At 44.6% G+C, this 26,420-nt stretch overlaps 4 protein-coding genes across 4 annotated transcripts in view; 1 reads left to right on the top strand and 3 right to left on the bottom strand.

The window, feature by feature from the left end:
• Positions 1-2,500: 2,500 nt before the first annotated feature.
• LOC127586020 (histone H3-like) overlaps positions 2,501-26,420 on the bottom strand; it is a 208,037-nt gene continuing 184,117 nt past the window's right edge. The window contains exons 3-4 of the mRNA XM_052043792.1: positions 9,551-9,872; positions 2,501-4,005 (exon numbers count right to left, since the gene is read on the bottom strand). Of these exons, the coding sequence (XP_051899752.1) occupies positions 9,554-9,872 (319 nt within the window). The 3' untranslated portion in view covers positions 2,501-4,005; positions 9,551-9,553. The remainder of the gene's footprint in view (positions 4,006-9,550; positions 9,873-26,420) is intronic.
• On the top strand, positions 5,359-5,943 carry LOC127585833 (histone H1.10-like). The gene has a single exon (XM_052043531.1). The coding sequence runs from the start codon at positions 5,359-5,361 to the stop codon at positions 5,941-5,943; it is 585 nt and encodes a 194-aa protein (XP_051899491.1).
• Positions 19,105-19,600, bottom strand: LOC127586024 (histone H2A-like). Its single transcript, XM_052043796.1, has one exon. It carries the CDS (start codon positions 19,598-19,600, stop codon positions 19,211-19,213), a length of 390 nt encoding a protein of 129 aa, XP_051899756.1. The 3' UTR covers positions 19,105-19,210.
• On the bottom strand, positions 21,322-21,711 carry LOC127585789 (histone H2A-like). Its single transcript, XM_052043487.1, has one exon. It carries the CDS (start codon positions 21,709-21,711, stop codon positions 21,322-21,324), a length of 390 nt encoding a protein of 129 aa, XP_051899447.1.

The following is a 26,420-nucleotide window of genomic DNA, read 5'->3' as shown; positions in this document are numbered from 1 at the left end:
ATAAACAATATATCAAACCAAACTAAGCTAAACAGAAAAATTTCAAAATAAAAAACAAACAAAAAAAAAGACTGGACTAAAATTTCTCAGTAGATACAGAACAAAATTATGTCGTCAACTCCGTTTCTCTAAGTTGGAAAGTTATTGAAAGGGGATCTACATCATGTGAAAATATTGAATAAACCGACTCCAAATATTTTCAAATTTAAGCGAAGGATCGACAGTACCGCTCCTAATTTTTTCCAAGTTTAAACATGATGTAGTTTGAGGGTCACCCTTTTTTAAAAAAAAAATCGAGGTCTGGACAGGAGAAATGACCTGGGGAGTCAAGTAACCTGGGGGCATAGATATAAGTTAATTGGTTTGGAACTCGGACCCACAAACTTCTCAGTGGGAAGTATCTGCCGTTGAGTGTTCGACTAGTTTACGCTTCATTTAGCTGGTATCATTGGAGAGTTTAGCTTTCGTGGGTCTATGTGGCATTTGCTACCTTTCACGATAGCCATTTAAGGTCGGAGGCTGTTCGGCGCTCAGGAGAGAGGTGGAGGGTTTGGCCGTTTTCCTTCAACGCCACTTGGTGGCTCCCCCCACTCCCCCCGTCTCTGCCCGGCTGGAACTTGGGGTGGAGCGTTTCGCAGCCCTCAGCCGGCGGCAGAATGTGCAGGGTGACCCTGACACCCCGCCGTCTCCTTGCTGCCGCCCGATCCGGCGGTGAGTGGAATCGCCCGTCTTCTCTCTCTCTCTCTGTCTCTTTCCTGATATTCCCTGCACATCACCCGCTCCGTTTGCAAACTTGCTCGACGCAAGTCGAGTTAAAGTTTGCCCCAAGCAAGAATGCAAAGTCCGCGCATGTTTTACCCATTTTAAAACAATCGCCAAAAACAAATTCAGAGCAAGCCGAGGATACTCATGGGGTCAGGCAGCATCCGTGGAGAATGACACTCCATCTCATGGAGACAGAGCAGGGCGCAGGCTCTTTATCCCACCGACTCCACTGCAGTCATTAACAGATATTTACACTAAATCCAACACAAAGATGTAGAGGGGTTTATAAACGCAACATGCCGCGGATTAAAACTCAGATTCACGTAAAATAAAACTTCAACTTTTTTCAGTAATGTCCTTGAGGGAATGAAATCTGCCGACTTGTAACATCGTAGATCCAGCATGGAAAAAGGTTCTTCGGGCCGTCAAATCCCTGGTGACCCATTTACACTCATCCTACATTGATCCTATTAAAGAAAACCTCACATTCTGGTTGACCGGCCCAGATTCTACTACTCACATACACACGAGGGGCAATTACCCTACCAATCGCACATCTTTGGGGTGTGGGAGCAAACCGGAGCACCCGGGGGTGGGACACAGAGGAACGTGTAAATTCCACATGGACAGAGCCCAAGGTCGGGATCGAACCCGGGTCTCTGGCCCCGAGGCAGAGGCTCTACTCGCTGCGCAGCAAATGTGACTTCAGACCTGCTGATATTCACGATTTAATCGCCTCTCTAGTTCAGAGACAATGAAACGGACAATAAATGCTGGCATTTCTGGCGAAGTCCACATCTGCGCTCCGAATAACAGATATTGGACATTTTAAATAAAAAAAATGCCCTTTGATATTATTTAGCCTTTCTTGTGGCCTGTAGTTCATGGGGTAGGAAGTCTGAGCAAATGGAAACATTTCTCCCGCATGGACTAATTAAAAATGTGACCAGCGAGCCTCCTGCACAGAACTGATTCTACTCGGGATAAAACACAAGGGGCCATCCTGATGTGAAGGGTGTGTGGGGTTCCCATGTGGTTTCAGGCAGGGAATCAAGTCGTTGTGAAGTGTGGTTCGCTCTATGACAGTTGGTGCAAAGGAAGGGACCAACTGAAGGAAGTTATTTACCAATCAGAACAAGGAGCTTGGCTGGCGGTGAGAGGGTCCCTCCCTGCATGGTTGGGGCATCACCCCCAGCGCACACTGCTCCCGGGACAACTGCGCTGGGGACGAGATGGGCACCCACCTCGTTGCAGGCTGTGGGTTTGTGAGGAGGGTGTGGCAAAAGATGCAGGGGTCCTTGTCATGTTTCATCCCCAGCAGCTGCAGAACAGAGGATTCTCTGATCTAGGGACTGTTCCCGGAGACACACACAAAGATGGATATTAAGTGCTGCTGGATGGCCATCAACTTGGTGAAAGCCCGAAAATGGTTGATCTCCCAGCACTGTGAGACATCCGTAGGGGAATGCTGCTGACTGGCACATTCCAGGCTGCCGGAGTATGTGCTGAGACACACTGAAGCTGTGTGCAGCCAGTGCAAGGGCTCAGTGGGGAAGGATGCAAGTTTAGGGTTCTTCTGCCACAGGAGAGGGAGGGGTGGGGTCAGGCAAGGAAGCCCCTCAAATATTGTAAATATGGGATTGGGGTATCTCCCCAGGGAGCCACACGTGGCATCAGTGCTGTGTTTTTTTATATATAAAAAAGGTAACACTAAGAATGTAACTGTACACAAATGTAAAGGTTTGAACTGTTTTATTAGTGTATAGAGTTTCTTTTATTATGAATAAAGTTTATTTTGTTAATTAAAACAAAAGTGTTTTCATAACAACAGTTTTCTCCCCGGAGATCCAAGTCAGAATAAAGTTGAGTTACAGTTTTAGAATAAAGTTTCAGTTACAGGTGTTCTGTAAGACAGTTACCTCATCTGCGTTTGGTCTCACCGATGTAGAGGAGGCCACACTTGGAGCACTGAATGCAGTCGATGATATTAAGGGAGGTGCAGGTGAATCTCTGTCTCACCTGAAAGGACGGTTTGGGTCCCTGGATGGAGGTGGTGTAGGGGCAGGTGTTACACCCGTGCTGTCTGTAACCACAATCTGCATCTCCATTGCCTATGAATTCAACTCCCCCTCCCACACTGACATGTCAGTCCTCAGCCTTCTCTACTGCCAGGAGAATTCCAAGCACAAACCAGAGGAACAGCACCTCATTCTGTCTTGGGACCTTGCAGCCTAACAGCATGAACATCAAATTCTCCCGCTTTAAGTAGTCTCCCTATTTCTCCCCTACCTCCCCCCCCCCCCCACCTTGCCTCTTTTCTTCCTAGTCTCACTTTTTTCTCTTTGCCATTTTATCCTCTTTTCCCTCTCCTCCCCCCCATGGGGAGGCTGCCTCCTTACCTTTGACCCATGCCCCAGTGGTTCTCTCCCCCTCCTCCCCCACACCTGCCTATCACCATCTCTTACCTGCATCTACCCATCACCTGTGCCCACCCCACCTCCCCTCTTTTGTCCACCTATCACTGCTCTGCTTTTCCCTCATATATCTGGCTTCCCCTTTTCCTATCTTCAGTTCTGAAGAAGGGTCCTGACCCAAAACGTTGACCAGCTGCTTTTCTCCACAGATGCTGCCTGGCCTGCTGAGTTCCTAGAGCATTTTCTTGCTTCTCTTCATCTAGATTCTGGCATCCATGGAGACCAGCAGATGGTCAACATTTCAGGTCAGGTCCAGCATCCAAAAAATTCCAGTCCTTTGTTTCTCTGCCCCTTGTAGGAAATCTGCACAGCAAAGTATGAGGTTGTGTTAAATCCCCAGGTTTCAGTGGAATTAAAATGAGGTGTATTGGGCAATGCTAAGTCTGTGGCCACTTTAGATCACCATTGATTGACTTCAGTGCAAATTAAAATTCAGGGAAGATGCAAAACTTCCAGTGTTCTGACACTGACCATTCTAACAAAGGTGAGAAACTCTTTCCACAGATGCTGTCTGACCAGCTGAGATTTTCCAGCATAATTTTATTTTATTTACAGTTAACTGACATTGGTTTCACGTTAAACTGTCTCTTGAGTTGGGGCAGCACTGTCATTTTCTTCACTGCCTGGCTGCTCGAGGCAAGTTTCAGTCTGACAGGATGGAAGATCGGTGTCACTGGCTCACTGATGTCTCCCACCATCTGTTTGTAATGAGTCTGGGGCCATTTCCCTTGGGTGCCATGGATGACACTGGTATTCTCTGTGATCACTAGCACATTGGGGGAAGGAGAAATAGCAAATTATGTTAGAAAGATAGAAACATCAAATTAAACCCAATGTTGTTACTCCTACTGTTCTGTGTCTAATGTTGAATAACAAAATTTCATATCTTGCATAAAAATTGAAAATACCAGGAACAGGTTTAGTAACATGAGGAGACACTGGCTATGATACGAGGATACACAAAAATACAAATCTGAAGAATACTGGAAATTTGAAACAAATAGAATGAAAATTTGAAATGAGAGCAGAAAATATTCAGTAGGACAGGCAGAATCTGGGAGAGAAATTGTTATTTTTTTCAGATCATTGATGTTTCAGAGAAAAAAAAGAGGACTATGGGCAAGCCTAGTAATTTCTAAGGTAGGGACATGTTCGGCACAGGTTTGTGCGCCGAAGGGCCTGAATTATTCTGTAGGTTTTCTGTTTCTAAGATAGTTTAAGAAATCATTATGGTTAGAAAAACATGAATTGATTTTGAATGCTGTATGAAAGGAAACCGCAGATGTTGCACTTTAAAATTACTTATTTTAAAGTAAAGATGTTATGTTCAACAATATTGAAAGAAACACTGTTTTGGCAAGCGCAGCCAACGTGTCAAGGCTGTTCGTGTCAACGTGTCATCAGGCTGTTCAATTCAGTCACTTTCCTCCAGCAATGCCCATTTTGAAGAAAATCCTCCGTCCCACGAGATTTTCGTCTCTTTTCCCTTGTTCAGCCTCGTTGGTTTCTGTTTCCCTTTGTTTTTGAAGAAGATCAGTTTTGATGAAGGTATTTTGACCTGAAATATTGGCTCCGTTTCTCTCCACATATGACGTCTAGTCTGCTATTTCCGGCATTTTCTGCCATTTTTAGATTTCCAGACTTCACAGCTTTTTGGTTTTGGGAAGATTATTTTACAGCTATGTTCTTCCTCTGTCCCTCACCAGCACGGAGGGACAGATTTTAGAAAGGGCCCAGGAAGAGATAAACTTTGAAAGAAAAAAGCCATGCCCGTCTCCTTCACTCTCGAGTTTAGAGAGGAACATGCAACGCAAGGGGCGAGAGTTTAGGCAGAATTGTGAATGGGCGGTGCCGAAAGGGGACATCGGAACAGGTGGATTGGGCAGAGCTGGAGGCGGGAGGGGGGCGGGGGGGAATGGGCGGGATCGGTCGGGAGGTTGGGCAGCGGATTGGGCAGAAGCGCAGAGAAGGGGCGGAGCCTGGTTTTAGACTTGAGTAGCGGATTGGATAGGCCCTGAGCAGGTTCACTCTACTACGTCCACCTTTCCCCCTTATATACAACGATCCGCAGTGCTCCCCGTCACACCCGGGCGCGGCGTCCCGGGGCAGGAAAGTTCCGATGGCCGAGATCGCTCCCTCCAAGGCGGACGGTCCCGCCGCTCCTCCCGATCTCTCTGGCGCGCCACCGGCCACACTCAGTACCAATACCGCTGCCACCAAGAAGAAAGCGGCTTACCGGTCTCAGAAAGCCGCGGCAGCCGAGCACATCCTGGAGGCGGTGGCCGCCACCAAGGAGCGCCAGGCTCCCAAGCTGGGCGCCGTGAAGAAAACCACCTCGGCTACCGGCTACGAGGCGGACAAGGCCGGCGCCCGCCCCAACCCGCCGGCCGACGCCTTGCCGAAAAAGGGGTCCGCTGTGGAAGGCGCCGCCGGCGGCGGCAGCAGCTCGGCGTCCGCTCTCCGCCCAAATCGGGAGGTGAAGGGCGAGCAGGGAGAGACCGAGGACCGGAGCAAAGGAGGAACCAAGAGGAAAGCAGCGGCCTCGAAGAAAGGGGCAGCGGCCAAGCCCGCCGCCCAGAAACGCGCCACGAAGCCGGCGGCCAAGAGACCCCGCAAGCGCACGGCGGCCAAGGCCAAAGTGCCCAAGCGACGCGCGGCTTCCAGGACTGCAGGGCGGCGGGGCCGGGGCGTCAAACGGAGATAAATGGAAGCCAACAACCTGAACACAAACGGCTCTTTTCAGAGCCACCCGCACATCTTCATCAGGAAGGGCTACACAGTAACTCAGTCAGAAACAGGAGGCCATCTGGTTCTTTGAGCCGTCACCAAGATTCATCATGATCAGGGCTCACCTACCTCAGCTCCGTCTTGCCCTATCCCCAATTTCCCCGATTACCTTAATCTAGAGAAATCTATATAGTTCCAAATCCAGTTGAGACCCACAGCTCTCCGGGGTAGAGATTTCCCAAAAAAGAACAATCCTCCTCCCGGTAAAGAAATTTCTGATCTCAAATTCTTCTTTGTTCTAAATTTCAGTCAAGGGAAAACATCCGCATTGAACTCCCCTGTTTAAAAAGTACGTTTCCTCCCATCGGTCCAAACTACGGAGAATGCAGGCTTGTTCTACTCAGCCTCTCAAACAGCAAAGCAACCATTCCAGGAGCGACAGACAGCAGCCTTTGTGGAGGAACAGAATTGTCGACGTTTTGGGTCAGGATTTCATTGAAACCCATGTATTAGCCCAAATTCAGGGCTTTGACCCGAAACGTCGACATTTCCTTCCAACCCGCCGCCACCGCCGCCCCCCCCCCCCCCAATGCTGCTCGACTCGCTGAGCTCCTCCAGCCGATTGTTTCTTGCTCCAGATTCCAGCATCTGCAATCTCTTGTGCCAACTATTCCAGGAACCCAGTGCTGAAACTTTATTGCACTACCTTAGAGATGTACTTGCCATAGAGGGACTGAGATAACAAAACTATGCACAATACCACATTTGCTATATAACTGCAGTAAAGCATATTTGCTCAACTCAAGTCCTGATAATCTAGTCCAATCTACCACACAGTTTCCCAATTGCTTGCATATTAGCTTCAGTGATTTGTGGAATAAAAATTCCTAGATCTCTTTAAATATCGACATTTCCCAATCTTTATTCATTTTAAAAAATACTCTTGTTCTTGACTTCACACTTTTGTACATTATATTCCCTGTCACATTTTCCACACATCTTGTCAATATCCCCTGAAGCTGGGCCTCCAACAATTCAATCTGACTTGATAGAGGTGTACAAGATAAGAGGCACAGATCGAGTGGACAGAGACTTTTTCCTAGGGTGACAATAGCTAACACTAGGGGACATAACTTTAAGGTGATTGGAGGAAGTATAAGTGGGATGTCAAGGGTAAGTTTTTTTTTTAAAAAAAAGAGTGGTGGGTGTGTGGAATGCACTGCCAGCAGAGGTTGTGGGGGCAGATACATCAGGGACATTTAAGAGACTTAGATAGACACATGAATGATAGAGAAATGGGGGACTATGTGGGAGGAAAGGGTTAGATAGATCTTAGCAGGATAAAATGTCAGTACAACATTGTGGGCCAAAGGGTCTGTACTGTTCTATGTTCTACATCAACCATTTGGCCAAGGGGACGAAATGTCACATCTCTCAGTTTGGGATGTGGGAGGAAACTGGAACCCACCCAGTAACAGGAGGAATCTGCAAACTCCACACAGACAGCACCCAGGGTCAGGATTAAATTTGAGTCTTTGGAGATGAGGGGTCACCTTAGAAAGTGCTTCACCATATCGCTGCCCTTTGCACCTTCACAGCAGTCCTTGCCTGGACTTCAAACACAGCCTGATAAGTAAAAATAACATCTACACCAAGTGTTATTTTGTTGGGTTGCCCTGACAGCACCCCCTAAACCTATGACTGTTACCACTGAGGACAAGGGCATTTGGAACATAGGAATGCCACCACTTGCAAATTCCTTTCCAAGTTGTGCACCACCCCGACTTGGAAATCTAATGTTGAGTCTCAATTGTCCCTGGGTCTAAATCCCAAAACCCCTCTCCCCCCCCACAATAGTACTGCAGGAGCACTTTCACTCGAAGGGCTGCAGTAATTCACAAGGTCACAAGACAAAGTAGTCCATTGAGTCTGATCCATGAGCTAAACTAAAACTATTCCTATCTAGCCCCAATTTCCAGCCTTTTCCCCATATCCCTTGACTAATTAGATACCTATCAATCTCTTCCTTAAACACCCCCAATGATCCAGCCTCCACAGCTGTATGTGGCAACGAATTCTATAAATCCACAACCCTCTGGCTAAAGAAGTTTCTTCTCATTTGTTTTAAACCAGTACCCTCTAGTTCTAAGACTGTGCCCTCTAGTCCTGGACTCACCCACCAAGGGAAAAACCTTAACCACATCTCCTCTGTCCAGTCCTTTCAACATTAAATGTTTGAGGTCCCCTCTCATTCTTCTGTACTCCAATGAGTACAGTCCAAGAGCTGACAATCATTCATCATATGTAAGCCCTTTCATTGCAGGAATCATCCTCAAATCTTCTCTGAACCCTCTCCAACATCAGCACATCCTTCTTAAGGGGCCCAATTCAAGGAAACATCTCACCAGAGTATCCTTAGCCAGAGGGTCATGGATTTATGGAATTCATTGCCACATACAGCTGTGGAGGTCCAATCATTGGGGGTGTTTAAGGAGATTGATTGATAGGTATCTACTTAGTCAAGGTATCAAGGGATATGGGGAAAGGCTGGAAATTGGGGCTAGATAGGCACCTTCAAGGGACAGTTAGGGATGGGCACAAATGCTGGGGGATGCCCAGATTTGAAGTGTGATAATTTCTAACAAGAAGCCTTATTACCTACCTATGACATTCAACAACATTATCAAATCCCCATCAATAGTAAAATCTAGACTAGTCACAGATAAGGTACAAAATAGGTTGCATGCTGAGTTTCTTGTAGTAAGCAAGTCACCAGTTGACTCCAAAACCCTTCAACTATCTGCAAGACCACAAATTAGCACGTGTAACCATTACCTTCCCATTTGCCTGAATGACTGCAGTTCCAACATTCAAGAAGCTGGACACCATTCAGCAAAGGATGGCACCTCATCTACCATTTACAAAATGCACTGCTAAGATTTCTTGGGCAGTACCTCTCTAACTAGGACACAGGCAGGAAGCACAACATGGCAAAACCTGAACCAAGCACAATTGTAACTAGTTCAAGTATCCAGTTATTTGCTTCTAATGACTTAATACCATGGAAGTTGGTGATATTGCCAGCTGTTTGGGAAGGCAGAAGATTCCCAACCCCATTTGTCAGATTATATTCCTATTTAGACGTGGGATAACCTTAAATTGAAGGAACTAGGTAATTCAGATTGAAAGTGCATGTTGGACAAAGATTTAAAAGGATACCAGAACTGGGTAGTTATAACACCAGGGAAACAATGCCTATTTTAAGCAATAAGAAAGCCCTGATGATAGCTTATGAAATTATCAAGCATTTTTTAATTTGTAGGGCTTCAGAGGGCAAGGAAACAACAAGTATAAATGAAATCATTACAATGATAGTTAAAGAATAGCAGGAACATTATACGTGAAGTAATTGGACTAAAGAGTAAGTAGTTACCAGACCTGATGAAATGAACTTTGAAAACAAGGAAAAAGCACAAAACGAAAAATGTGAAGTCAGAAGCAGTAAAAACAAGTTATCGATCTTCTAGAACGGTTTAGCGGTTCTTAAAAGAACCTTTGGTTTCCTAATCAGTTTTCCGATTTACCTTCTAACCACCAAAACCATACAAGGTGCGTCCCTGGCGTTTCAGCGCGTACACCACGTCCATTGCCGTCACCGTCTTGCGTTTGGCATGTTCAGTGTAAGTTACAGAATCCCTGATGACGTTCTCTAGGAAAACCTTCAGGACTCCGCGAACTTCCTCGTAGATCAAGCCTGAAATACGCTTGACACCACCCCGACGGGCCAACCGGCGTATGGCCGGCTTGGTGATGCCCTGAATGTTGTCGCGGAGAACTTTACGGTGACGCTTGGCACCACCCTTCCCCAGCCCCTTCCCACCTTTCCCTCGACCTGACATGATCACAGTCGTCGATGGATAAGTGAAAATACATGGGCTCCGGGACTCGATTAAATACCGTCTGCGCGGACCTGGGTGAAGAACAAGGAGCCGGGTGGGGTCTTCCTATGGTTATCACGTGATACCCACACAGCAGCTCGACCAATCACTCCCGACATAAAGTAAAATTTAAAAAAGGGGCTTTACCTCGTCCAAAAAAAAGCATATTCGTGCATTTTCTTGCAATTTGGGAATATTCAGTTAAAACAGCAAAATGTCTTTTTATTGGAAAATGAAAAAAATATGTTAAAACCTTGTAATTTCATGGAAGGAAAACGAGTGGGAACTAGATGCAGTTTGTCTACTATAATCCTAACCCTAACCCTGAAAGCACTTCAGTTTCTCTGGGACCAAATTTACCACAGGGAAAAAGAAAGTCTCAACGATAAACCACTGGATTTATCCCCCTGGAATTGCTTTTCTAACCTCTCAGGTGTAAAGAAAGTGTTTGCAATCACATTTCACTTTGCAAGCGCATTGGATTTCTCAAATGCTTCTTTCCCAATCAACGTCTTTTAAGACATTGCATTGCAGAGAAGTGCATCAGCTGGTTTCTATGTAGCAATCTCCAAGAGCAGGAGTTAAATAAATGTATAAATAATCTGTCTTTGGTAATGTTGGTTTGGAGGTGAAAGTAGTCTTTGACATTGGGAGGACTCTCCTGGCCCATTTAATTAACTCAGTCAAAAGATGTACAAAACTATTATCAGCATCCTACCTGACTCCAGAGGAAAGAGACTTGCAGGAGATATTGACTTCAGCTGTTTTTATTTCATATTGTATAAACATTAAATTGAGGTCTGTGTTGGGACTGCTATGTCATAAATTGTGGTCTTCTTGGACGTTACGCATACTTTAAAATATACCTTAGAGCTAAGTTTAGATAAGAACATAAGATTAGAAGTTGGGGTAAGCTACTCAGCCAATTGTGCTGCTCCACCATTCAAAATGTTCATGGCTGGTGTTTCTTTTACCTTGGCACCATTATCTTGCTGTAGCCCCATATTGCATGATTCCCTTAATATCTAAAAATATTTAGACCTCTTTCTTGAATATACTCAGTAACGGAGTCTCCACAGCCCTCTTGGGTAGAGAATTTCAAAGATTTGCTACCGTCCACTCTGTGCCCTGAACAGCTGACAGTTAATTTAGTAACTGTGACTCCTGATACTACACACCCCAGCCAGGGAAAACATCTGCCCTTCAAAGCCCCATAAGAACTGTTTATGCTTCAGTGAGATTTCCTCTCATTCTCCTAAACTCTAGAGCATAGGCACAAACTGCTTAATCTCTCTTCACAGTACTAATCTCCCCCTCAACACCATCTCCGGAATCAATCCAGTGAATCTTCAATGGACTCCCTCTATTGTAAATGTATCCTTCTTTAGAAAGGGAGACCAGCCCTGTACACAATAAAGTGTTTCTCGGGGGAACAGACCACACAATGCGAACTAAAAGCAATTGAACTTACTCCTTGTGATGAGCCACTTTCTTCTGGAGTCAGGCAGGGTCGACCTCTGTGTAATTGTGATTTTGACGCAAGAAGGTCATCATTGCATGTGAGTTGCTTTAGAGATGTTCTGGGAATATACAAGCTTCCAGATGAATGCAAATCCTTGCAGGGAAAACATGGAGGAAAGATTTTTTGGTCCTTTACCCTCTTTACAGTTTGCCCCTTCTGTTTCATAGATCTTTGAGCCACCTGAAGAAAGTGGCTCATTGCAAGGGGTAAGTTCAATTGCTTTTAGTTCACATTGTGTGGTCTGTTCTCCTGAGAAACTCTTTATTGTGTACAGGGCTGATAGTTAGATATACAAATACCTCATCCAGAGGTGTTCCTCATTCCAAAACCGCTACCTTTTCAATTATTGGGAATATGATTCTATTCATGCACAAGTTTCTCTTCTAATGCAGTCATAGTGGTTACATCACGGTCTGGGACGGCAATTCAAATGCGCAAGAACATAAGAAGCTGCAGAGAGTAGTGGACTCTGCCCAATACATCACGGGCACATCCCTCCCCACCATCGGGAGTATCTACAGGAGGAGCTGCCTCAATATCCATCATCAAAGGTCCCCACCATCCGGGTCATGCCATCTTCCCGCTGCTCCCATCGGGCAGGAGGTACAGAAGCCTGAAGTCCCACATCACCTTCAAGCCACCTTGAAGCTGCTTCCCTTCAATCATCCCGTCTTTGAACCAACCGGCAAATCCCTACCCACTACAGTTTAGCAACACTATCACCACTTTGATCACCTTGCACTAAAATGGACTTTTTTTGTTCTAATTGTTTGTTTCTTGTAAAAATTGTGCATAATATATGTTTAATTGATGTTTCTCTTGTGAATGCTGCTTATCTGATGCTCTGTGCCTGTGATGCTGCTGCAAGTAAGTTTTTCATTGCACCTGTGCACACATGTACTTGTGCATTTGACAGTAAACTCGACTTTGACCTTGACTTTAACCTACATGCTTGTCAGTGCTGAGCAATGCTTGGTTGGAAACAAGGCACAGCTGCTTTTCTTGGATATAAAAATCCAGTATAAATTCAACACTAACTGCGGATTTGAAAATATTGCTAATTGCGCAGACATGTCAGTGTGGGAGTGGCGTGTGGAATTGAAGTGGGTGGCCACCGGGAGGTCCTGGCTGCTGCGGCGGATAGAGCGAAGGTGCTCGCTGAACTGGAGATCCTGAAATAAAACAAAAAGTGCTAGAAACACGCCACAGGTCAGGCGGCATCCGTGGAGAGAGGAACTGAGTGAATGGTACCAGGTTCAAGGCCCTTTGTCTGACAGAGGATCTCAGACTGGAAATGTTATCCCTGTTTCTCTTTCCACTGATGCTGCCTGACCTGCTGAGGGTTTCTAGAACTTTCTGTTCTTATCCCATAGCACCAACGTGGGCAGAATGACATGGGATTCATGGAAGTGGGTGCTTGATGGTCCACACGGTGTCTGTGGGGCCTGTTTCCATGCTGCATGACCCCGTGACTATCTGGAGAAGAGCAGTGGTGTTTTCTCTGTAGCCTTGACTAAAATTTGTCTCTCAGCCTCTGTTTTATCACTAGGTCAGTAACAACAATAATTATCTGACGAGGATTACATTGGTGTCTGTGTGCACACATTGGCTGCGGTGTTTCCTGCATTACAATGGTAGCTGCTCTTCAGTTATACCTCAAAGTCCTGTCGGATAAACCGGAAGCTTCGAAGTACACACGTGCGACCTTATTGAGGTGTTTAAAATTATGAGAGGCATAGATAAGGTGGACGGTAACAGTCTTTTCCCCAGGGTAGGGGAGTCCAAAACTAGGGGGCGTAGGTTTAGGGTGAGAGGGACAACTTTTTCACACAGAGGGTGGCGAGTTCATGGAACGAGCTGCCAGAGGAAGTGGGTGAGGCAAGTACAATAGTATCATTTAGGAAGCACTTGGATAGGTACATGGAGGGGTGGGGCTTGGAGGGATATGGACCGAATGCAGGAAATTGGGACTAGCTGGGTGGGCACCGTGGTCGGCATGGACTGGTTGGGCTGAAGGGCCTGTATCTATGCTATGACTCAATGTAAATTGATATATTAATAAAGACATAATAGAACATAGAACATTACAGCACAGTACAGGCCCTTCGGCCCATGATGTTGTGCCGACATTTTATCCTGCTCTAAGATCTATCTCACCCTTCCCTCCCACATAGCCCCCTATTTTTCTATCATTCATGTGTCTATCTAAGAGTCTCTTAAATGTCCCTAATGTATCTGCCCCCACAACCTCTGCCGGCAGTGCATTCCACACACCCACCACTCTCTGTGTAAAAAACTTACCCCTGACATCCCCCTTATACCTTCCTCCAATCACCTTAAAATTAGGTCCCCTCGTGTTAGCCGTTGTCGCCCTGGGAAACAGTCATAATAATAACATATTAAATACTTCATAAATAAAAGTAATAAACAATGCTGGACATAGACCAGCATCCTTTGTCTTTAATTTGCTATTTTGAAGGGATGCACATTTCAAAACCAGAGGGTGAAGTTAGGAAGTGATTGGACTTACACTCAAACTGTTCCTTCACTGGGTGATTTCCCAGCTATTCCAATAAGTGTTCTATTGTCCTTACAGCTAATTACACCCTGAAATCAGCTCTGTACATGAAAATTCTAGGCCAATTTACAATTGCCAATGTGATCTTGAAGCGACCATTTTACAGGTGATTGAACTGCTTACCTTACCTGGGTGTGGGATTCTGCTCTTCGCTGTTTCAGTTGCCTAATTGGATACTTGTGTCTCCATGGGAAACATTAAATCTGAAACTGGCACCTGTAACATACAAGCAAATGGAGTCCATCTGTAAACTGGTTGTGCCCATATCTAAGCTCTATCTGAATGCATTGTTTTACAGTTGCTTAATAGCCCTCCCTAACAAAAGGAACAGAGCTTGGCTGCTCACTTGATGCAAGCATTTAACTCCTAAAACATTCTCTTAACTCTAACAATCTGAGACTTGATTAACTGCTTGATTAATGTCTTTATTTTTAAATAATTTTCGAAATGAATCAAAACGGGGCATTGAAAATAGCCAGCGAGCCAGGCAGCTTCTGTGGAGAGAGAAAAAAGTTCATTAGAATCCAATAACTTGTTCGTTGGGTGCACCTCTTCCAATTCCTGTCTCTTGCATTTTGCCATAAATTAAAAAAAATAAAACTGCAGATGCTGGAAATCTGAAATAAAAATAGAATATGCTGGAAATGTTTCTGGCATTTCCTGTTTTTATTCCTGTATTTTGCTATTTTATTATAGTAACTATAATTGACCTTAACATCTACTGAACTGCCACATTAAGTTATTTGGTCTCACCCTATCAGAGATATTCCCTTTGTTCTACCCCCCCCCCCCCCCCCCCCCCCCCCCCACCTTCCCTGCTACTGAAAACTAACTTGTTTTCCTTCCCAGTTCTGATGAAGGGTTCCAGACCTGAAACATTAACAGTTTCTTCTTCCACAGATGCTGCTTGCCCTGCCGAGTGTTTCCAGCATTTTCTGCTTTTATTCCAGATTTTCAGGATGCGCACTTCTTCATTTTAATTTATGCTCATTGCATTTCTGCTGCTTTGCTTGATGGAGCATCTCAGTTACGTACCACCTCTAGTTTTTCTATGTTGAACTAATCTTCCTAATCCAACTCATTAGTATGTCATTACTCATTAATGAATTGAATCAGGAAGATTAGTTTCAACATTGAATAAGGTCAATATCAGGTGTTGTAAGTTTAGGATACACTAATAAATCCAAGAAAGAACTCAAGACAATCTTCCTCTCATAGAGGGTAGTGACAAAGTGTGACCCGCTCTCACAGGGAGTGATTGAGGTGAATAGTAGGAATATATTTGCAGGGAAATTGCATAAATACACAGAGGAGGAAGGAAAAAGGGGGACATGCAGTTGTGTGAGAGGAGGAAGGGTGGGAAGAGGTTTCCACAGAGTGAGATGAATAGTATTAAAACTAGAGGGCATAGGTTTAGGATAAGGGCAAGAGGTTTAGAGGAGATAAGAAGAACATAGAACATAGAACTGTACAGCACAGAACAGGCCCTTCGGCCCACAATGTTGCACCGACATAGCTAATCCCTCCTTTCTACAGAATGCCCATATCCCTCTATTTTCCTCTCATTCATGTGCCCATCCAAGCCCCTCTTAAAAGCCATCGATGAATTTTTCTCCAGCACCCTATCAGGCAATGTATTCCAGGCATCCACCACTCTTTGAGTGAAAAATGTAGCCCTGACGTCTGTTCTGAACCTACCCCCTCTCACCTTAAAAGTGTGCCCTCTGGTATTGGATCACTCAATAATGGGAAAAAGATATTGTTTGTCCACCCTATCTGTGCCCCTCATAATGTTATACACTTCCAAGAGATCACCCCTCAGCCTCTGCCGCTCCAGAGAAAAGAGCCCAAGTTTGTCCACTCTCTCCTAATGGCTCATGCCCTCTAATCCAGGCAGCATCCTGGTAAACCTCCTCTGCACCCTCTTTAAAGCATCAACATCCTTAAGAAGGATATTTCTTCACCCAGAAGGTGGTTGGAATGTGGAATGCACTGCCTGAGAGGGTGGGGGAGGCAGAGACTCTCACAACATTGAAGAAGTATCTGGACGAGGGGCTTGATCACCACGGCATGGAAAGCTGTGGTCTAAGTGTTGGTAATTATAGGTGGGCACCGGCAGGCACAGTAGCGTAGCAGTTAGCGTAACGCTATTACAGCGCCAGCGACCCAGGTTCAATTCCCGCCGCTGTCTGTAAGGAGTTTGTACGTTCTCCCCATGTCTGCGTGGCTTTCCTCCGGGTGCTCCGGTTTCCTCCCACATTCCAAAGATGTACGGGTTAGGAAGTTGCGGGCATGCTATGTTGGCACCGGAAGCGTGGCGACACTTGCGGGCTGCCCCCAGAACACACTACGCAAAAGGTGCATTTCACTGTGTGTTTCGATGTACATGTGACTAATAAAGATATCTTATCTCGTTTGGATGGGTACTTGATGGCCAGCAAGGACAGGGTGGGCCGAAGGGCCTGTTGTTGTGCTACATGATTCTATGACTCCAGTGCTGAGCCTATAGTTGTTGTGAACATAAACTGCAACATCGGCCGGCTGTGCAGTAAAATATGGTGTAATTACCCTTGTGAAATTCAAACCGCAGCATATAATTGCATCATGAAATCAAACATAAACAAGGACAGGAAAGCTTAACATTTGCTCACCATGGTAGCTATGATTAAGAAAAAGATCCACTGCTGTATTATTTACAGAACTGCATCCATAAAACAGATGAAAATGTAAAATGGGTCTAGGTTATCACTTAACTCTCCAAGGCATGGAAGGCTGTGGCCCAAGTTCTGGTAAATAGGATTATTATAGATGGGCACTTGATGGTTGGCATAGACATAGAACATAGAACAGTACAGCACAATACAGGCCCTTCGGCCCACAATGTTGTGCCGACCTTTAAACCTCGCCTAAGCTTATCTAACCCCTTCCTCCCACATATCCCTCTATTTTAAATTCCTCCATATGCTTATCTAGTAATCTCTTGAATTTGACCAATGTACCTGCCTCCACCACCGCCTCAGGCAGCGCATTCCATGCCCCAACCACTCTCTGGGTGAAAAACCCTCTGATATCTCCCTTGAACTTCCCATCCATTACTTTAAAGCCAGGCCCTCTTGTATTGAGCACATGGTGGGCTGAAGGGCCTGTTCCTGTGCTTTAGGTTTCTATGACTCCATTATCGAGCTTATCATTCATGTAGGGGTTTAATAGTGAGGCAAGACAAGTTACACTATGTAATCCTGATACCTTAAACAACAGATGTAGTCTCACAAAAATAAGATTTAGTCGATAAATTACTCAAACTACTGAGATTAGAGAAAGCTGTATGTTTATGGTCCCTACATCATAAGGAATTTTGGGGGAAGAGAACCAGAGGCAATGTCAGTTGTATTGGAATCGAAGCAAGTAAATTGGTGTGATCTGGACTACATGAAAGGGTGGTAGAAGCAGATTCAATAGTAACCTTCAAAGTTGGAAATTTTGCAGTATCAGGTGGAAAGGACAGGATTAATTGAATAAATATTTCAAAGAGGCAACGTAGGAGGACGAGCAGAATGGCCCCCTTCAGAGCGTGTGAGTAACAATGGGGCATTGAGAATCTCAGTTGTGGCTACACGGTGAAAGTGCTTCGTGCTTAAATAATGTCGAAGTAGTCTTTATTGTTGCTCCAATATATTAAAGGCAAACACTGCCAAGATTCAGTAGAATGTAATTGTCATTTACAGTATCCGCAGTCACCCTGGCTTTGTATCAGAGTGAAAACTGTAAGTCCATTTAGAATACACCGTGTCGCTTCCAAAAAACGTGCTGTAATATCGAAATTGTTCGTCAGGGAACAACTAACATTTTACTGCCACCGTAGCACAGCAGAGGAGACAAGTAATCAGTGGGAGTCTGTGTGGAGAACTGAAACTTCATCGGTTGGGGGACACTGAGATTAGTTTTGAGAGGATCTGTGATTACGACGTTTTTAATTTTAATTTTCTAAACATATTTAGTCTCTTTTAGTTGAAATTAATGCATTTATTATGTTTTTTTCGAATGGGTAAATACGTTCTTTTTAAGTCTTATTAGGTACATGTGAATATCTTGCATTAAATATCTCTCGTTGTGCCTCTTTTCGTAAATTGATTTGGATTTCACCCGAGAACTGACAACTTCATCGTCATTGGGTGAACGACACCTTCTCACCGGTTCTCCCGCCTCCCATCAGCTGCTGAGTTCTGGTCACCGGGGAAAGTCCAATGGATGCAATTGGTGGTTATTGGAATTAGCTCATTGGTTAAAATGTAATCCCTTGATTGGTTGTCTTTGAATCCTTGAAGAGGAACGGTATGCAAATTGCGTTACTTCGTTCACAATCGCTGCTTCGTAACCCTGAGATTTGAATTTTCAAACGTACCGCAAAAACGATATTTAAACGGTAATAGTTTTTAAACCGCCAGAGCTCCAATATCATCAACACAACTTGAGAGGAAAGCATTTGCCTTCAACAAATATTTTAACCATAAACCTTTGAGGTTGTCGTTATTAACCAGTGTTCAATGTGGGATTTTTCCTTGCCTATTTTACGTTAACTTGGGAGTTAAATCTCGCTAATTATTTATTCCGTATTTGAAAGGCCCTCTTGGAAATTCGGGTCATTGGAAGTCTTGTGAACGAATAAAATGAATTTGATTAGCATTTGAGAAGGGGAAGTTATTATAGGTCGGAAAATGAGTTTTAGGCAGGAATTAAGTTTTGGCGGGAAATGTTTCTTTGTTTACTCCCTGGAGTCAGGTTTTCGGAATCCTCCGTGAACCACAACTGCCTTAATTTTTTAACTTTTCCCTTTTATCTGATGGACGTTTATCACGAAGCTGCGCTACAGCCCAACCCAGAGGCCGTTCTGGTAGAAATAGAATAGAAAGCGAGATTAGTCAGCGCGAAAATAACTCGGCCAGAAAAAAATTCAAAACCACTTTCCAAAGTAATCGACTATTCATTGAAGCAAGTTTTTAATTGTGGTAACAAATTGGTACATTTATATAAATTTGCAAACCAGTCATTATCTTACTCATCTGTAGTAGATACAATTTTTTTCTCAAGCTCTACGTCGAATCTATGGGCGCACATTTTCAGCTTTACTTAGTCCCTGAGAAATTGAAGGTTGAAGCCGTTTAAGAAGCAGTTTAAGAAGCAAGACACTTGGTTTTGATCCGGCCATCTACGTGTATATTTTGCTAGTTTGGCCCGTTTTCTTGGGCAGCAGCACAGCCTGGATGTTGGGCAGGACGCCGCCCTGGGCGATGGTGACCCCACCCAGCAGCTTGTTGAGCTCCTCGTCGTTGCGGACGGCGAGCTGCAGGTGGCGGGGGATGATCCTGGTCTTCTTGTTGTCGCGGGCCGCGTTGCCCGCCAGCTCCAGGATCTCGGCCGTCAGATACTCGAGCACGGCCGCTAAATAGACCGGGGCTCCGGCCCCCACTCGTTCAGCATAGTGCCCTTTCCGAAGGAGGCGGTGGATACGACCCACAGGGAACTGCAACCCAGCCCGTGACGAGCGGGTCTTGGCTTTGGCACGGCCTTTCCCACCAGTTTTACCGCGCCCGGACATTCCGCAATCTGAATGATCAGCACAAACCCCGACCACCCCTTTATATACTTTCTGCCCGGATCAAAATGTTGCCATTTTTCATTGGCCATTTCTACCTTTGTCTCTGATAGGTCTGAGAAACTTCACGATTCAGCCAATGGGACTGTACGACCAACCCTCCCATTGAACGAATGGGAATCGCCGCCTTCTCCATTCCTCATTGGCATATTGTTGCAGCTCTTCGGTTTTTTTGTAATTAAGAACCGGCTCCATCACGTTTAATTGGAGTTTTTTTTATTAGAAAACGACCAGACGACCTTCCAACGGGCAGAAGGTACAAAAGCCTGAAAGCACATACCACCAGGCTCAAGGACAGCTTCTATCCCACTGTTATAAGACTATCGAATGGTTCCCTAGTACGATAAAATGGACTCTTGACTTCACAATCTACCTCGTTATGGCCTTGAACCTTATTTGTCTGCCTGCACTGTACTTTCTCTGTAATTGTAACACTATTCTGCATTTTGCTATTGTTTTTCCTCTGGTACTACCTCACTGCACTTATGTTTAGAATGATCTGTATGGATGGCACACAAAAAAAGTTTTTCACTAAATCTCAGTACATGTGATAATAATAAAAAGCATTTACCAATTACCAAAAAGTAGTGTCAGACTCAAGGGTTTCTGGCTGTGGCTTATGAAAACAGCACATTAACACAGCTGACAGAGCTACTGCTTCACAGCTCCCGTGAACCTGGTTCAATCCTGACTTCTGTGGGGACTCTTATATCTGAGTTCATTCAAAAGAGATCAGTTGCTTTCCAAATACACAGGAAAATGGCATTGGCATGGAAGATCAGGTATGGTCTTAACTAATGGTACAGCAAGCTCAAATCACCAGATAACCTTCTCCTACTCATAACCCTTACACCATTTCCAATGATCCTTAAGATTCAGGTTCCAACATTTACAAATGAAATATGCTTTGAAAGCAAGGCAGGGGAACAAAGTAAATGCATGTCAATCATGGGAAAGTTAATGGAATTTATCCTGAAGCAAGATTTAACTCAGACAAAAGTGATCAAAGAATCAAGCTGGATTTGTGAAGGATGCAACATACCCAAGATTTGAGTCCAGCCACTCAGTACATCCTCTGTGCGAGATCCCCAAGATAATCGTGAATTCTCTCCTCTTAAAACCTATTGATACTGAAGTTCAAATGGAGATTGTGGTGCAAAGATTTTACATGAGAAAACAGGGGCAGTAGGCCAGTTACCCCACCTGCCCTGCCATTCCTAGTTTTTTTTTGATATCCAATATGATCACAGCTAATCTGTTCCAGGCTTCATCTCCAGTTCCCCAAGTTCTGTGATCTTCCAAAAACTTACCTACTTTTGTCTTTAAATGCCAAAATAATCCAGGGTCCACAACTTTCTGGGGTAAAAGAATTACATTTACCACCTTGATTTGTTCCAACTTTCAATAACTATCCTCAACCTGTATTATGGTTCTTCAAGGAACTTCTCCATATCTTACCTCATTTATGCTGCCCCAATGGTCTTATTTTAAGCAATTTTGAACCATAAGTAAATAAAACCTCGGGGTCGAATCATTAAACCAATACAACAGGAATTCACCTTATGCAAAAACTGTTGGGATAAATCGTGTGATCAAACGCTTTTAAGGATAAGATCGTTTTGGCTCTTAAAAGAGCCTTTGCTTCACCGTTTCTTTTCTAAGATTTAAGTATAAACTTTGCTGGGGTGGCCCGTTTTCTTGGGCAGTAGCACAGCCTGGATGTTGGGCAGGACGCCGCCCTGGGCAATGGTGACCCCACCCAGCAGCTTGTTGAGCTCCTCATCGTTGCGGATGGCGAGCTGCAGGTGGCGGGGGATGATCCTGGTCTTCTTGTTGTCGCGGGCCGCATTGCCCGCCAGCTCCAGGATCTCAGCCGTCAGGTACTCGAGCACCGCCGCCAAATAGACCGGAGCACCAGCACCAACCCGCTCAGCATAGTGACCCTTCCGTAAGAGCCGGTGGATGCGCCCCACAGGAAACTGCAAACCAGCCCGAGAGGAGCGAGTCTTCGCCTTAGCCCGACCCTTTCCTCCCGTCTTCCCACGACCCGACATTATCCCAGTCACTCGCTCCACAACCCGAACAACAGGATGTCAGCGGCGGCTCCTTTTATAGCATTTCGGTGGATAGAGAATCCGTTTTCTTATTGGATGATCGTGCAGCCATTATCGGACCAATGAGAAGACAAAACAACAGGTTTCTCATCTCCAGGACTGGGTGCATAAAAACAGATTATTAAATAAATTATTATTGATTTTATTTAATTTCATTAAAAGTTATCAATAAGCTAGAAATTCGAATTGTGTATAGAATAGGCATTATATTTGTTTTGAACCGTTGACACGCTAGGAATAGAAGCTAAACATATGACTATATTTAATTTTATCACTCACCACCTTGAATTATATTTATATTTAATCAGTGATTTAATTTTGGTAAAGGTTGTCAATGTGTCGTGAATTGTTGCACATTTCCCGCTCAAGCTTATTTTTGTACTAAAAATTCCACTTTAAAACACTATAGGGGGACAAGCGGAAAACAGAAGGAAATTGATAAAATTTGCTTCGGTCATGATGTGGATGATCCAATAAAATGCAAGAATTGTATATTGTATTGTATAAATTGTATGTTGTATAAATACCTCTGGCATTTGTTGCTTATATCCATGGCACATTTTATATGTATTGAAAGGGGGATTGAAAAAATGGAAGATGTGGTTGTGCACAAACTGTCTTTAATGTCCATAGCCCTTCCTGATGGAGATGTGTGGGTGGCTCTGAAAAGAGCCGTTTGAGTTCAGGTTGTTGGCTTCCATCTATCTCCGTTTGACGCCCCGGCCCCGCCGCCCTGCAGTCCTGGAAGCCGCGGGCCGCTTGGGCACTTTGGCCTTGGCCGCCGTGCGCTTGCGGGGTCTCTTGGCCGCCGGCTTCGTGGCGCGTTTCCGGGCGGCGGGCTTGGCCGCTGCCCCTTTCTTCGGGGCCGCTGCTTTCCTCTTGGTCCCTCCTTTGCTCCGGTCCTCGGCCTCTCCCTGCTCGCCCTCCACCTCCCGATCTGGGCGGAGAGCGGACGCCGAGCTGCCGCCGCCGCTGCCGGCGGCGCCTTCCACTGCGGACCCCTTGTTCGGCAAGGCGTCGGCCGGCGGGTTGGGGCGGGCGCCGGTCTTGTCCGCCTCGTAGCCGGTAGCCGAGGTGGTTTTCTTCACGGCGCCCAGCTTGGGAGCCTGGCGCTCCTTGGTGGCGGCCACCGCCTCCAGGATGTGCTCGGCCACCGCGCCTTTCTGCGGCCGGTAAGCCGCCTTCTTCTTGGCAGCCGAGACCAGGCTGGGGGCACTGGTGGCAGGAAGGGGCGGGTTGGGAGCGTTGGGTGCGGACCCATCTGGTCTGGCAGAGACCGTGTCAGCCATTCCACTCAATCGCCTCAAGATGCGGCGGAGCGGCGGCCGCGCTTCTTTTAAAGACGGGAAGCGGACGAGGTAGAGCCAACCGGTCGCTCGGCCCTCCAACCTCCTCCTGCCCCCTTCTCCCTCTTATAACTTTGGGTTAAATCCTGCACATCGCTTACTCTGCATGACTTATGGCATTGTTGTTAACCTTTTCTTTGGCCTCTTGCTTCTTTGGCGGGAGGTGCAGGTGCTTGAAGACCCGCACCTCAAAAGTTCAACAACAGCTTCTTCCCCACTGCCATCAGGTTCCTGAACCGACCTGAAAAATCCTAACACTACCTCGTAGTATATTTATTTTTCTCTCTCTCAGTTTGCACTAGTGGCGTTATGTTTATGTTCTTTGGTATAATTTATGTTATGTAACTGAAGTTATGTATAATCTATGTTATGTAATTTATGTATAATTTATGTAAATTTAAGTTTTATTAACTTGTTTTTGTCATGTTGGTAATGTACTGCTCTGCTGCAGCAAAAAGCTGATTCCCACGGCATATATACCCTGTGTATGGGTGCCCATGACAATAATCGTGAACTTGAATTTGCTGCTTTAACCTCGCAGGTTTTGGGGAGCAGCAATTCATCTCTGGTCGACCCTTTTCGGAAACCACCTGCTGGAGTGGATGAAGGAATAAAGTGGAAAAAAGAGTTTATTGTCATCCTGGTGGGTGCCCTTCTTTTGAAAGGACTGTGACTCATCTCTTAGACCATAGGAGCAGGAGGAAGGCCATTCGGTCATTCGAGCCCTGCTCCCCCCATTTAAAACAATCATCTGTCTCAGTACTGTATCCCCGCTTTCTCTCCATACCCATTGATGCCTTTTGCATCAAGAATAGCATCTAACTCCTTAGAAATAGCCGTTGAATTGGCCTCTACCAATAGCGAATTCTACATGTTCGTCATTCTCTGAGTGAAGACATTTATCTTCTCAATCCTAACTCTCTTGACCTGTAACCTGAGTCTGCAACCCCTCATTTTAGATATCCCAACCCGGGGAAATATCGTCCCCACAGCCTGCTCCTGTTAGAATCACATACGTTAAAATTAAATTCCTTTTCATTCTCTTAACCTTGAATGAATACACATTCGGTCGATATAACCTCTCATCAAATGATCTCAGAAATCCAAGGGATCAGTGTGGTGATGAACTAGAATCACAGGCACAAGGAGGCCAGTTGGTTCATCCTCTTGGTTCTGCTTTTTTCAACAAGCTATCTAACTAGTCCCAGTTCCCTGATCTTCACTATTATGGTACAGTTACAAATATTCATGCATATACTTTTGCAAAGTTGTCCTCCTGTTTATATCAAACAAATTAAGCCCAACTGGAACTCCACATATACTGGCTAAATGCACTTGGCTTTCCAGCCAAACTTATACATAACAACAGATATAAAGTTCTATTCAACCAGAAGACAACAAATAATTGCAACATTAAGTTAGTAACCGGAACTCTTGTTAACAAAAGTCATCAGTGATTCATGTTTCCAAAACATTTGCTTCCTTTATAATTATGCATGTTTTGATGCCTTACTAGCTTTTGAAATTTATGTAATTCGGCCTCTTGGTTCCTAGGTTGGATAACAAAATCTTAATTAGGATTTCTGAATGATGAAATCAAAATAATTAATTCTGAGTCAGAGAAATATAGACTTGCATCAGTATCTCCAAATGACTCAAATGGCTTTCTTTACAGTCATTACTTTTGAAACAGAGTCGCTGTTGTAATGCGGGTGGTCAACTGGGGTCTAGTAAACTCCCTCAATCAGCAAGATGATAATAACCAGATAGTAATTTTTTTAGTGATGTTAACTGAGGTATACAGGATAATTCCCATAATCAGATCAGGTTGTGGAAAAGTAGGGGTAGATGAGAATTCAATTTAATGTATCTGAAAGGCAGCATCCAGTACAATGCGGCACCTCTCGGGTATTGCATTGGAGCGCAGCTGAGGATTTTATGAGCAAGTCACTGGTGGGACTTGAATCTTTTGATTCATTGGTTAAAATATTATCAGCTGAATCTTAACTAACACACGAAGGTATGTATGAGATTGTTCATTGTAAAATGATGGTACAGAAACTAATGAGGTTTGGAAACCTTTTGGGTTGTTGTGTTATGTTAAAACTCTACACATTTGTTGGTAGTTGGAAGCACATGAACCAACACTTTCTACTGAATACTCTACCACTCTGAACTTCAAGTTCTACACATCATTTCAACATTGGAAGTCAGACAGTTAGGCAGAAGAATAAGATTATTTCTATTCATGAACACCTTTTGATGAGTCTTTATCCATATTCCTCAACAGTATTTTGTTATAGACCAAACACTCAAGTAAAAGGTGTATCTTTCTCGGATACTTTGCATTTTCACAACCACTTTATATATTGTGACGTCTAATTTTATCTATTTTCCAGGACAGAATACAAGTGTACAACACTGGTATGAATGATGTCACTGAATATTTCTGCTTCCAAACTGTGTAATAATTACGAATACATAACAAATACTATCGATTTACTAATTACATTTTCATAAATATCTTGTTGGGAACAATTAATTGGAAGAAAGGTTTCACACGTTCATGGAATTTTCATCCTACAGAAGGATGCCTTTTAATCCACTGTGCCACTTGTAAGAACAAACCAGTTAATCTTGTTTCTCCTCTCATTCCCAAAACACTAGTTTCCGTGTGGTGACGGCGGTGCTTCCAATTCCTTTTGAAAGCCTCAACCCTTCCACACAATGTGTTGCAGCCTGTGACGTGTTTCTGTTTTAAAAATCCTTGCTTCTCCTTTGGTTCTTCTACCGATCATCTTAAATCTGTGCCCTCTGGTCTTTGACCCTGCTGCTCACGAGGACATTTGCTCCATCTTGACCCCTCATGACTGTGTTCACTTCTGCTCGAAATCACTCAACCTTGAAACCGTTCCAGTAAATCTTTGCTGCATCTTTTCAAGGACCTTCATTTTTTTTCCTGAAGAGTAATGGACAGAATTGGACCCTTTGGTCCACAGGGTGACGCAGTAAATTGCAGATGGTCAATATCACTATCCTGCTTTTGTAACCTTGCTTTTACATACAAAGCCCTGTATCCAATCGCACTGTGCCCTGCCACTCTCAGAAATGTGGGCACTTTTAACCCCGATGTTTCTCAGGTCTGTAAATTGTCCCCTATATTTAATATTGCCTCTTTATCCTTCTTGTTAATGTGCACGGTTTCGCAATTCTCTGTGTTATATTTCACTCGCCACGTTCCCACCAGCCTGTCTATGACTTTTTGAAATCTGTCACAACTCTTCTCGCAGTCAACGGCACCAT

Source organism: Pristis pectinata, chromosome 34 (genome assembly GCF_009764475.1).
Source record: "Pristis pectinata isolate sPriPec2 chromosome 34, sPriPec2.1.pri, whole genome shotgun sequence".
NCBI lineage: Eukaryota > Metazoa > Chordata > Chondrichthyes > Rhinopristiformes > Pristidae > Pristis > Pristis pectinata.
This window is presented reverse-complemented; position numbering and strand designations above follow the sequence as displayed.

Excerpts from the sequence above, each read along its gene's own strand:
- LOC127585833 (XM_052043531.1), top strand. The coding sequence starts at position 5,359 with ATGGCCGAGATCGCTCCCTCCAAGGCGGACGGTCCCGCCGCTCCTCCC.
- LOC127585789 (XM_052043487.1), bottom strand. The coding sequence starts at position 21,711 with ATGTCGGGTCGTGGGAAGACGGGAGGAAAGGGTCGGGCTAAGGCGAAG.
- LOC127586024 (XM_052043796.1), bottom strand. The coding sequence starts at position 19,600 with ATGTCCGGGCGCGGTAAAACTGGTGGGAAAGGCCGTGCCAAAGCCAAG.